Source organism: Ahaetulla prasina, chromosome 7 (assembly GCF_028640845.1).
Source record: "Ahaetulla prasina isolate Xishuangbanna chromosome 7, ASM2864084v1, whole genome shotgun sequence".
In the NCBI taxonomy this organism is placed as follows: domain Eukaryota; kingdom Metazoa; phylum Chordata; class Lepidosauria; order Squamata; family Colubridae; genus Ahaetulla; species Ahaetulla prasina.
Genome location: NC_080545.1, coordinates 59900972 through 59914507, shown reverse-complemented (window position 1 = coordinate 59914507; position 13536 = coordinate 59900972). Strand labels below are relative to the sequence as shown.

Here is a 13536-nt window from a genome sequence, read left to right as displayed (position 1 = left end):
GGTAGGGTTAGGATACTTCCCGAGACATTTGGCGACCCACGGTTTTTTTCTTCAAATGTGACTTTATTCCAAAATTGCGTAATGTACAGGTTTGTTTTTAATGAATCCATACGCTTTCGCGTTAAGTCTGCGACAGCCTTTCCCAGCCTACTAAATATTATCTTTCCTTGGCTGGAAACTCTCGAATGTATAATGTTGATACTTCAGAAATGACGCTTTCTTTTGCTGAGCGATAAGGGAAAAAAAATACTGTGGCCTTTTACCTGATAGTCACTTGAATGTTGGGGAGTTGATCTGTATAATTTAGAGAAAATTGAAGTAAGACAACTCAACTGTGCGGAAATCTGCACAGGAACCCTTTATCGATATAAACAGACTCCAGGCCTTGGCTTGCTCATTGGGTGGAAGTGGGAATTACTGGCGTTTATATTTGAGCAGCTGCTTATGAGATTGTGCTGGATAAGATTTAATGTGACAGGATCTTTCACCACCTGAAGTTTAGGAGGAAAAAAGGCAGGAAAGTTTTGTACTGTAACACTCAGCTGCTTACTTATTTTTGTATGTAAAACAAAATTCTGCGAACATCTGCTTCTATCCTTGGTTAAGTTGATAGTGATAATAAGAATATCATATAAATAATAGATTTATACTATTACTATTACTATTATATTATAATTCTACCCAAAATATGTTATCTAAAATGACTCAATTTTCCTTGTTAAGCCATCTTGATGCTTGTTTTGATATTGCTGTTTTTTGAGTCCTGAAATTGAGGTTTTGTACATTCATTACCACAAACCCTTTAAAATGCTCAATTAGTGTTTTGTATTCACTCTAATTTCATCAGAATTAGAACTGGACAAGGAATAAAAAACCACTTCTTAAAAGATCTGTATAACGTTCACCATAGCTTCTTGACATAGGTTTGCTTTTGTTGCAGTGGTGATCTTTAGCTTTGCTGTTAGTATTACAAAAACTTTCTGTTTTAAAATAATGGATCAAAAAAACGGACTTCATTAACAGACTAAGCCAATATTATTCTAGGCCTGCAACTGTGATTGGTAAATTGTTTTAAGAAACAGAATTAGCAACTCTCAAATTTCACTTTAGAAGCTTAGGCAGAGTGGAATTGCTCTCAAAGTCTACTTTGCAGAAACCAGCTGCTCCCAGGACAAGCCTGTTCAGCTTTTTTTTTTTAAAAATCCCCTTAAATTGCTTGCAATCAAACCCTAAATCAAACGCTAAATAGGGTGCTAGCCACAATTTGGGCACCTGTATTGTGATTTCTTTAATGTATTCTTATGAATGGAGTTATTTTTGGTAATCCATAATACATAGTTTAGAATTGTATACAAGTCCAATGAATTGTACTTTATTAAGTAATCCAGTTGAGTATGTTTCAGTAATTTGTATGAAAAGGAAGAGGTGTTCAAAAGTGAAAGAAGGGGATAGGTATCCTCATCTATTTTTGGTTCTGGCTATAATATTGCTTAATTCAGTGAAGACTCATTGTACAACCCCAGCTGTAATGGAGTGTGTCACAATGGAAAATAAATTACCCATATTTTAGACTAGAGGAATTATTTTATTTTTATTTCTAAGTATTTATAAAAAATCCCACAAGATGTCCAAAATCCAAATACTTTTATTACTTTTTCTTTCTAAATCATTATGTTTAATAATTAATAGACAATTTAAAAAACACTTTACAAAGAAACAAAACTAAATTTGAGCATTATATCATAAGTAAAAAATGTAAATAGGGAGGCCCCTACATATTATTACTATATACAGTCGTACCTCAGTATTTGATGTTAATTGGTTTCAGAAGACATGCTAAATACTAAAAACAATAAGTGCCAAAACAAACCAGGTGACTTAACATGTGACGCTTTGTTTTGGCTGGGAGGAAACAGCCTTTTTCCTATGTCAATGACCTTCCCAGCATGGCCGACTCCCTATCCGCCCTCTGCAGCTGTCCCCCTTCTTCCTTTTGCACCACACCAAATACCAAAGAAACTAGGAACACTGGGACAATAATTTCACATCAAAATGTGTCAAGTACCAAATTCAATGAGTTTTGAGGCAGTTAAATACTGAGGTACCATTGTAGTTTTCATTTATTTGGCATTTATATTTAATAGTTAGATTGGTATCAATCTTTTCCCAGGAATTCAAGTTAATATGCAAAGTACTCACTATAATTTTTCTCACATACCGTCTTGAGAAGTAGGTTTAGTTAAGAAAGAGTGACCAGCTTAAAATCATGCAGCAAGCTTCTCTACCTTACCATTCATTATGACAGCTCTATTTTTAATGGCCATAATATTCAGTTGAAACTCCATATATTTCAGACAATTTATAGGTAGCAGTGCTGCACAATCCAGGGTAGAAAGTTATTTTAAGGATGAAAATACAAAATGTTTTACAATTAAAAAAAATCACAGCCAAAAAAAAAAGCCCTGTTCTATTTCAAAGTTTGAAATTTTATCTTTTAAAAAATATGAATTTCTTCCTTAGATAATTTTAAATCCTGAAAGAGTATAATATGGCCTACTGTACTCTGTATACTCTGTTATTTTTAGGTTTAGTACTCATAACAATAGGATATTTTAGCAAGAATAGAAGTAAGGGATTCAAATGTTATAATAGTGGAGTTTCTGTATAGTTAAGCCAGATACATTTTCATCAAAGGACATGGTCAACTTGATTGGCTTTCATGCAAAGTTCACAGTATCCCTCAGGAATAGCTCTTTTACACCCATAGGAACAGCCAAGAAAAGAAAAGTTCAGATAATGGTGAATTGCATATATTGTTCACAATTAAGCATATTTGGTTTACTTTGAATTGAATTGTAATGCATTAATATAATAATATAATGAATAATAATAATAATAGATTCTTGGTGAACGTCTGTTGTTCGGTAGCAAAATGAAGTTTTGCAACATGTATTTAAGAAAGAGTTTTTTTATCAAGATGTACTAACTATTAATTGGGTGCTTTTTTGTTTGTACAGATAATTTGGTCTCTGGGGATGTCCTTATGAGAGAAAGCAGTCTCTATGACGGTGATAGTCTTGCACTGACAGCATTTTTACCTGATTGCCATCTCATTAGTATTCAGTCAAAATGGATGCTTTGCCGAATATCCTCTCTCCAGTGGGAGGGAATGGTGATCTTGTCAGTTCACAAGTAGAAGTGCAAAAACTGTTAATTGATGAAAGGATGCGGTGTGAACATCATAAAACAAATTATCAAACACTAAAAGCAGAACATACTAGGTATCACATTTACTTTAATAAAAATGTATTGGTTGCAATAGATTGAATATATCAAAGCTATTCTTTCATGAACTTTTTATAATAATGTAGTTTAAAAAATTGAATTTGTATGATAAGCTATAATACAAGAACAGTTTGCCCATAGAACAAGTGGCTATAAAGAAGCAATTCTAATGCTATTACCTTGTGTAAAATAGATATTAGTTTCTTGATCTGAAGTTTATTATGGAGAAAAGCACTTTTACTATTTTAAGCCTTATTAACATGTTTAGCACGAAAAAATATTTTTAGTTGTCATATTTTATTAACTAAACTTAAGTATATGTATTTGAAATGGTTATGCCTCAGTTTATTGTATTTCTCGTCCTTTGTTATTTTTGCTGCAACTTGTGGATTAGTCTTTTGCAAGACCTTTGGTAAAAGTCTCCAAATATTGTTCAAATCTTATAAAGCATAGAACAGCTGCTTGGCTGCCTTTATGATCCCCTAACATTTTCTGGGTGTATGTGAAGGACATTTCTGAATAGCTGGTGAAGCAAAGTGAGTACTGTTTAGCTTTGCCAGTTGTCCTTGATAAAGTATATTCTGTGCATGTGCATGCATGCACAGAAGTCCTTGAAAGGGCTAAAAAGTAGCAACACCAAGCCTTCAAGTACCTCCTTTATGCAGGTATTTGTTGCCTGATAAAATTGTATGTATCTTTTTGCAGGCTCCTTGATGAATATACCAAATCACAAAGTGAGTTGAAACAACTGTTACATGAAAAACAAACTGTCCATGATAAATTTCAGTTGCTGCTTGCTGAACTTAGAGAAGAATTATTAGATAAAACTAGAGAAGCAGAGGAATTAAAATTACAGGTAGGACAATATTTCTAAATTTTGAAAATGTTAAATTTCTGGTATATTGTTCAATATCATAAACTATAGGCCTGATAATTTATAGTTAGCATGTTTTCATCGATGCCTATTTTTGTTAAATAGACTGGTATGTCAAGAACTGCTATGGCTAATCAGGCAGAAGGTTTTTCCAATTAAGTGTAAGTTTTTCATATTATTTTTGGCCATTTCAAACCATTTGCCAGCATTAACACGGACTGCTGCTGCAGTAGAATCTTTAGACTTTCTTTGGATTAATAGAACTAGTTTCATTTTTTAAAAGAATTAAAGTACAGTATTTTACTATTGTGGTGTGTCATAAAGAAATACCATGAGTATTTTTTAGCCAATATGGGGAACAAATGAAGGGCCTAGACAGAGTATTATCTTTGGGAATGTTATATTTGAAGACTTTCCTTTCTTTACATATCTAAAAAAAAATTGCCATTGCATATTCTTAAAAAGCAAATATCATAGGCTGTCACAGTTCTTTGTGGTTTATTATGCTAACTTAGTTTGATTATTATCCACATTCAACTTTTTTAGGATTGTTGAAGAATTGTGTAAAATTATGCTTCTTTTGTAAATGTTTTACTCATCCGTTTTTGTTTCTAGATTAGAAAATCTAGATTTGATTAGTAATAATTTAAGAGAATTAATTTTCTGGCTTGTAGACCTAAGAGGATTTGGATCATATAAATGATGTTTTATACTATTATTCCTCCAAAAGCTCATAGGAGCTGTATTATTCTTTCTGTTTTCATGTTATCCTCATGAAGTTAATGCAGGATGAAAGATAGTTGCTGGACTTGCATATCGTAAAGTCATTTTATGGGGTTATGTTCTATTAAATGAGTTGGGCAAATCTAGCACTATAATTTCCTTGCGCCACAGATTCCTTCCCACTAACCCCAATTCTTTTTCCAGGGCCTCTGCCGTTAACCTTGACCGGGTTGTGTAGTGTACTTACTTGCTTCTTCCCATTCCTGCAATCTCTGTGGTCGCTTTACTCACATCATCAAGTAATGGCTAATGTCCTGTGACTCCCTTCAAATTTGCTTGTCCCTTATCTTCCCTCACAAAACATTGGGAGATAAAATGAAATAGAGACCCGCTGAAAGTCATCCAGTCATCTAGTAAATACTTCAGTACCACTGCAATTTAGTTATTTGCTTTATAGCTACTTCTACCATCCTGTAGGTAATAACTCCCCAGAAACTCGAATTGCTGAGAGCACAAATACATCATGAATTAGAAACACCTATGAGAGAACGCTTTTGCAAGCTGGATGAAGTAAGTAAAATGGGGAAAAAATTATTATAACAGCAATTTGTTAAACATTTACTGAAAATATGAAAGCAAGATTATTTGGTAGATTTATTCCACTGATGAGAACTTTTTTAATGGATAATTCAGACATCTCCTAATCAAATCCTGCCTGCTTTAAATTGTATGGCTAATTTGAAATTATATGAGTTGTGTACTTTTAAGTTTTTCTCATTATCAGTTGTTTTCCAGGCTTCCTAAATGCTTCATGTTTTTCTTCAAAATCCTGTTGAATATATTGCATCCTCTATAGACCTCTATGAGGTCTAAGGCAAACATTTAAAATCTTATGTTTTCAGGTTTTGTTTAATATAGTGACACCTGTATGAATATAATATTTATTACAGATTAGTAGGATAATGAAAATAGGTTGAAATCTACAATGGACCAAACTGTCTACGAGAAAATGCATAGAATGTCTCACAATGGTTATCTGGCTCAGCTCTATTTCATAGCAGTGTAACTTAGCTATGATTATACAGATAGTCCTTGATTTATTAATTTAATTGAACCCCTAATTGCAGTTGTAAATTGTTGTGGTTGCAAATCAAGGGATCACATGACTGGACCAAATTTGACATTTTAAACCAAATTAAGATTGATAATATTTATTTTATTATTTCTCGATGACTTAAGCAATTTAAACATTTGAGTTTTAATTATTTTTAATCAACACTATATAAATACCATTGTATTAGAATAATATGTATTTTTACATCAATGAAATAATGTTTAATGTTTTAAAAATCCAGTAATATTAAACATAACCAATCCTATAGTTCGAATGTTAGGTTTAACCAATATTTTTTAAAAGTTTGTCTATATTTTGGTTTCTAATAAGTCCTGTTCCTTTCCAGTGTAGCATGTTTGTCATTTTATTTAGAGTAGAATTTTATTGGCCAAATGTGATTGGACACACAAGGAATTTACATCATTTATATAGTTGCCCATTTCACACAAGTAATTCTGAGCAATTTACAAGATTGGAAACAAGAAAGCTGTCCCAAACATAACAACACAGAGAACTTGAAATGGTTTGCTTTTAAAACAAAACTCTTTCCAGGAGGTTGACATCAGGGGTTGATTAATTGAGCTCCATAAAGAAACTGTACTCAAATGATTTTAATGTTGCTGGGAAGTACTATAAAGCACAAGCAGCTTTCCTTACAACTCATTGGGCATTTAGTAAGCTGTTAGTATAAAAATACTTCATGTGGTACTTCAATAAGGACACTAAAATAATAAAAACTTACAATTCTAATTCTATTTATACTACATATAATTTGTCCATTGGGAAGACCAAATTTTTGTATTTTTGTTTGCTTTCCTCCAGTTGAATCACACATGCTGTTTTTAATTTAGGAAGTAGAAAAATATAGAACAGAATATAACAAACTTCGTTATGAACATACTTTCCTCAAATCAGAATTTGAACATCAGAGAGAAGAGCATGCCCGTGTATTAGAAGAAAATAAAATAAGATACGAAGCTGAGGTAAGTCCTAATGTAAAATTATATCAGAATCATATTTTAGATTTTTTAAAGAGAGATTGACCACCGTATCCAGTTTACAGTATGATTCTGTGTTTGTTGGTAACATCATTTTTTTTCCCCATTGTAATCATGACTTGAGATGTGTAAGTGGATTACTTTGTTTTTCTTCTTTTCATTTGTGAAATGAAAGTAATACTGTATACTGAATTTTCAGTTCAGGGTCCATTTCAGATAAAACTCTTTCTGCTCAGATTGAAACAGGCTGTCTGCTTTAGCTTGATCCAAGACAAGATTTATTCCTCTGACTAGCATGCAGGGGATACAATTGGCTGTTCTTTTCCCCTTATGGAATGGAATAACCTTTGAAGGAATATAAGGAAACTGAGAAATTGAAGACTTCCCAAGTGTTTTGGTTGAAAGAGTCAAAAGTGATGCAAAGATTTTTACAAATGTTTATTTAAAGTGTGTGTGGGAAAAAGTACTGCAATGCACAACAGACATTGGACAGCAGTATGACTGGCAATGTGCAGGGTGCTACTATTACTGCTGTTTCTCTGGTGAGAAGAGCGCTATAAATTGGCACTGGATTATTTTCCGATTATAAAATTGATAAAGTAAGCTATTTGTCTCTTTCATCTTCCTAATCCTGGTGTTTTATTAAAAATGAACAAAAAGGAATGTTTTTTTTTTACAAACAAATGATTATCAGATTGAGCGTTCCCATTTATAGAAGCACAGTAAAAAACAGAATCATTCATAAAATATTTCTAATTTTGGGTGTGTTATAGGGATCCTCTTAAAACATAATCAGTGTCCTGCTGGATCAGACCCCTGGCCCATGTACTCCAGCAGTCTGTTTTTACAGTAGCAAATGAACTATAAAAGGACATTAGTCTCCCAGCAAGAAACAGTAATCATCCCCTTGACTTCCATGAATGGATCCAAACTTTTTTGAAGTTAGCCATATAGACAGAGAGTCAGTTTGGAATAGAGGTTAAGGTGGCAGACTAGAAACTGGGAGACCAGGTGTTGTGACCCAGGTTCCCGGACTCGGACTCCTGGAGGACGATGATTCAGAAAGTGAAGAGGAACTGGTAAGGCCTGCTTCCCCTGGGCCCTCTCCCTCCCTGGCACCCATCCAGGAGGAGGAGGAGGGGCTGGCAAGGCCTGATTCCCCCGGGCCTTCTTCTGATTTGGCCCCAAGAACAATCTTGGCTTGATGCAAGACTGCGCAGACGTGATCGGCGTGCGCAGCAGAGGAGGCGTTGGGACAAAATCAAAGAATGATGAGTCACAGGGGCTATAAAGCAGGAGGCGGAACTTCCTGGCTTTTTGTCTTGGACAAAGCAGTGAATTTGCGCGGGCAAACTGTTTCAATGGAGGGAAGAATATATTTGTAAGTAACTCTGGCCTTATCTATAATTTCCTAGTTATCTCCAAAGACTTGGCAGGCGCGTGGATATACGTGGCCAGAACATCTCTGTGCCAAAGGAATCCAGCCTAATCCAGCCATTTATGTAAATAAATTTGAAAAGGAGACCTTTGACTGACTCTTTGTTGGGAGTATTGGGAGAGGGAAACAGAACACCAGGAGTTCTAGCTCTGCCTTAGACACAAAGCCAGCTGGATAACTTGGGCCAATCACTCGGCCCTAGCAAGCTGCTTCGGAAACCCTGCCAAAAAACCCCTGCAGAGACATGTCTAGGCAGTTGCCGGGACAGTGATTCAATGGCACACACAGGCACGTAAACTTGCAGCTAGCTTCACACCATGTGCTAGCAAATCCCAAAGTTTAATTATGCCTTGAGTTTAAAAAAAATTATCCTGATTCTTCCAGGATTCAATTCAGGACAATTTAGTGTCACAACAAACTTGGCTATTCCTCTAATGTTTGATTGTAGATCCTTTAAAAATTTGGGGAAAATGTTAGAAACGTTTTTTAAACCTGTCCTTGGCCTTTTTTGCCTCTGGGGATAAAGATTAAGCCTAAATCTGCCTGCTTGAAGTCGTTTTCTAGATTTTGTCTGAATTTGATATATCGATCTGATTTAACAGATGTACTTATACTTTGGAAATATTATCCCAAACATGATGAGATATTTCTTGTTCTTCTGCTTTTGCCGTTCTCTCTATGCTTTATACTTTGAGTGCCCCCGTCGTCCCGCCATTCCCTGATGCTAGTTGCTTATCAACCACATTTCCTCTTCGATAGCTATTTTAATAAAATATGATGAGGTCTGATCAAAACATAAATCTCATGTGTGATGGATTCTTGTATTTGCATTTTCCCATATATTGTAAGCTTTGATATTGCTCCATATGTGACTACCCTGAGGATAGTGTTGGGATCTTACTGTTTTCTGTTCAAATTCTAATAGGTAACAAGGCTGGATAAAGATAAAGAAGAATTGCATAATCAACTGCTTAGTATTGATCCTACAAGAGATAACAAGCGTGTTGAAGCACTGTTAAGAGAAAAAGCCCAACTATTGCAGAAATTGAAGGGATTAGAAGCTGAAGTAACAGAACTAAGAGCACAGAGAGAAAATTCTGGCGTGCAAGCAGAAAATGTGCAAAGAATACAGTTGCGACAGTTAGCTGAAATGCAAGCTACAATGAGAACTTTGGAGGTAAAAAAAAAAAACCCACCTGAATTGCTTCTGTGTATGCATACTAAATGCATGCTAAGTGTATCAATTTCAAGAATTTGGTCAATGGTCTAAATGCACATCAGGCTATCAGTGAATATTAATGATCAGCCTTTTTAAAAAATAGGAAACAAAATTGTATAGTACTGTTAAATGTATAATTTTATACTTTATACTTTTACACTGTTGAGATATTATGTGACTAATTAAGTTTTCATTGTTGCCTTCTGAGAGGAGGCTTCTTGGTATCTGAAACAGAGCTAGATTCTGTAACAGCTTTATTCCATATAGTATCAAACTTTTTAACTCTCAAGACTTTTTTCCACTAGCTATTGAAAATGGACTGTGATTATAAGTTTTTTTTGGCATTTTTGGTATTATTATATTATTGTTATCCTTTGAAATGGTGACATTGTTCAGTGGGAGACTGCATCGGAATTTCATTTTAATGTGTGTTGTTGTGTAGACAGATAAATGGCAATAACGCTTATCTTAATCATATTTTTGGAAATTTCTTAACCCCAGCTTAAACACTTTACACCTATATAGTTATGTATGCATAGTGTAGTACAAGAAGCTTTTCCTCCCTCAAATTCTACACATCATAATCCTTAATCATTATTTTCTGATTCTTAAAGTAGACTCTTAAGGATTTCAGAAAGTAATTTCTTATAAACTGTTCTTTTTAAAAGTTGTGGGTTGTTTTCAGATATGAAGTCTAACATTCTTTGGAGAATTAGGTGACATATCCCTTTCCTTAAATCATAATTAGCACTAAGCATAGTTTTGAGCTATAGTAAATTGCCATTAAAAATGAAAGTCATCTGGAATAGAGAAATGATAGAAAGAAGTCATACACGACAATATTTTTGCACATTTGGCTAACTTATGATTTAACATTGCATGCTAGCTAGACTATTTTATTATATTAGATAAGTTTATATAAGCTAGATGACTTAATTTTCCTTAGACTTTTCCCCACACCCCTTCCTTCTTTTATCTTGACTGCTGTCAGGTATCTGTAAAATCACAAGTGCTTTTGAAACAGGCTTGGGAGCACTAAAACAATATGTTTCATATACCAGTATGGAACTACTATTCCCTATTCTGTAGTAGTTCTCTTTGGTTCCAAACTGATGGAATTTCAATTGAGCTTACTGAGGTTTTGTTTTTTGCTTTTTAACAGTTGTAAAAATACCTATTTTTGCTTTGTAAAAGGCACAATAACCATCATAGCCTCACAAAGTTAAAATCTATTGTTATCCAAATGGGCATTCACCTTGATGTTAATAAAAATATTATATTTGAATAAATACTCAAGACTACAACCTAAAGATAATGTAAGATAATATAAAGATAATTTAATTTACATTAGTAGAAATGCTTCAGTGTAAACAAGTTTCAGAATATAATTCAAATAATTTCAACAAATTCAATTTATTAATATATTTTTTTTCCTAATTTTAAGGCAGAAAAACAATCTGGTAAGTTGCAGCTTGAACGCATTGAAAAAGAATTGCAGATAAGCAGTGAACAAAATACAGGCTTAATAGGCAAGCTTCACAAAGCTGAACGAGAGATTGATGCCTTGAATACTAAAGTAAGTATTTTATGTAGTCTAGCATGTACGTTCAGGTATATTGAGGGAGACATGTCTAATTGGGCCATATTTAATAGCTGTTATTATGAACCAGTGAAGCTGCCTGATGTCAAATCAGAATGTTGGTTGATCTTAGTGTTATCATATCCAAGATTTAGTTCTCATTTGAAGTAGTTATACTGATTCTGGCCGAGTCATTTCTCGCAACAAATCAAAACTCAAATGATAAAATATTCTTTCATTTGACAACTTTCCATTCACCTGGAAAAGTAGATGTCCTGGAGAATTTGAGTTTAGCTTTTATTTTGACATATTCACTTTCTATTTGGAAGTTAGGGAGAACATATAATAATATTTAGTCATGTGAATCCTCATTGTCAATACAGTACAATGCTAGATTCCCATCTCTAAAAATCTGGAAAACCACCAGGTGGCAGCAAAGATACATATAATTCTTGCAGCCTGACCCAAAAATAGTCCCACACCTAATTTTTGAGAGCTTGAACCAAAAATGCTAAGGACTGAGCTTGGTATCTTATGGTTTAATTACTACCATTCAAGCAAACAACTAGTAATTTAGTCCTAAAAATCTCTGGGATTGTTTAAAGTCATTTCTCCTTCAGAAATAAAACCAAAAATGGCTTCACTCTCCATTTTGAAACTAAAAATATTTCATAGAATGAATCTCTTGTAATACAGAGATTCTGCTTCTGCTCTTCTTCTTCTGCTCTACTCTATTCCTATTCCAATCTGATTGGCCCAATAATATATAAATGCATTATCTGCTTTGTAATTTTCTTAAAAGTTTAATATTGAACTTACATATTTTTAACCTTGTTTTACTATTTATATATCACAAAGGTTTAAAATAGTTAAGAACTACCTATGAAAAGTAGTGGATCATTAGGTTTTGCTGAATCTATCATTCTTTGGAACCAAGCCCATATATATATAGCAGCTACAGTCTCAAAATATAATGAAATGTATATGTCATATATAATATTTAGAATAATAGAATAACAATAATGTAATTTATGATACCAATTGAAGAGAATATATGTAGCCCCAGGTTGAACTCTGGAGTTGGTGTTCTGTGAACTTAGTAGTTTTCTTACAGGCATTTCATGAACAAATTAGGGAACACCTTGGTGATAGTCGGGAGTTAGGGTTTGCTTTCTTATTCCATCCCGTGAAAGCTTGCAATTAGAAAAATCTGTTCTTAGATTTCTTGGTTAGCTCAACTCCCCAATGTCAATTTTCATACAGAAATTTGCCCTGTGAGTTTTGGTGGGAGTATTGTTTTCTCCTTGGTAGTTCCTTGATTGAGGTATTATTTACTGTTTGATTGTTTTTCAGGTATTAATATCTGTTTATCTAGGCGTTTGAGAAGTTGTTCTGGTGATGTACCTTCTATGATGAACTGTTTTGTAGCATAGTTACTGATATCAAAGAAATATAGTTTTATTAGCAATTAGAGGTTGCCAATTAGATAATGTAAAATCAATCTGCAAAGATATAAAATCTTTTATTTTAAATGAAAGGGTCTTTAATGATAATTAGGAATTTTTGAAGATACATATCAAATCTTTATAATATATAATAGTGTTCTTTATTCATAATCCAGCTGCTATTTTTATGGGGAAAAAATGATAATCAAAATTAAAACATGCTTACTTTTTTTCAACTTCCACACAATAACAGATTATGGAATACGTTTAACAATGCAGATGTGTTTCAAAAGCTTTCCTCTTGCTACTTAATTGTCACCAACATGTAATTATTGTACAGAAAAGCTTCAACTATAGAATGTCTCAGTTCAGACCGTAATTGTCCTTTGGATTTAAATTTTCTATTGAAAGCTAGTTTTGTGTTGTTTTTTAATGAGGCAGGAAGATAAATACATTTAGCTTCCAAATTGTGGTGAATTGTAAATGAGCATGTTGTAATTTCTTTTCTAAAGATAGCTATAGTCAGTGCCTGCAGAGTAACATAAGGAAATGGAGGAGGGGACAATATCAGTGAAGAACATTACTGGGCATGCTTTCACTGTATGAGCATTTTTCTGACATGAAGATACATGTTATTCAGTTGACAGATTACAATTATAAGCACAAAGAAAGAGCAAATTGGCTGTGTTAGAGACTGCTTACTGGTGCTCACAGAATGCTTTAGAACAGGGGCCTCCAACCTTAGCAACTTTAAGACTTGTGGACTTCAACTCCCAGAATTCCTCAGCCAGCTTTGCTGGCTGAGGTATTCTGGGAGTTGAAGTCCACAATTCTTAAAGTTGCCAAGGTTGGAGATTGCTG

General features: G+C 33.8%; 1 protein-coding gene across 3 annotated transcripts in view; it reads left to right on the top strand.

Moving 5' to 3' along the window:
• CEP83 (centrosomal protein 83) overlaps positions 1–13536 on the top strand; it is a 34058-nt gene that overhangs the window by 227 nt on the left and 20295 nt on the right. For all 3 annotated transcript variants that reach the window (XM_058191282.1, XM_058191283.1, XM_058191284.1), the window contains exons 2-7: positions 3018–3281; positions 3991–4141; positions 5360–5452; positions 6848–6979; positions 9358–9609; positions 11096–11227. In XM_058191282.1, coding sequence (XP_058047265.1) covers positions 3130–3281; positions 3991–4141; positions 5360–5452; positions 6848–6979; positions 9358–9609; positions 11096–11227 — 912 coding nt within the window. In that variant the 5' untranslated portion in view covers positions 3018–3129. The remainder of the gene's footprint in view (positions 1–3017; positions 3282–3990; positions 4142–5359; positions 5453–6847; positions 6980–9357; positions 9610–11095; positions 11228–13536) is intronic.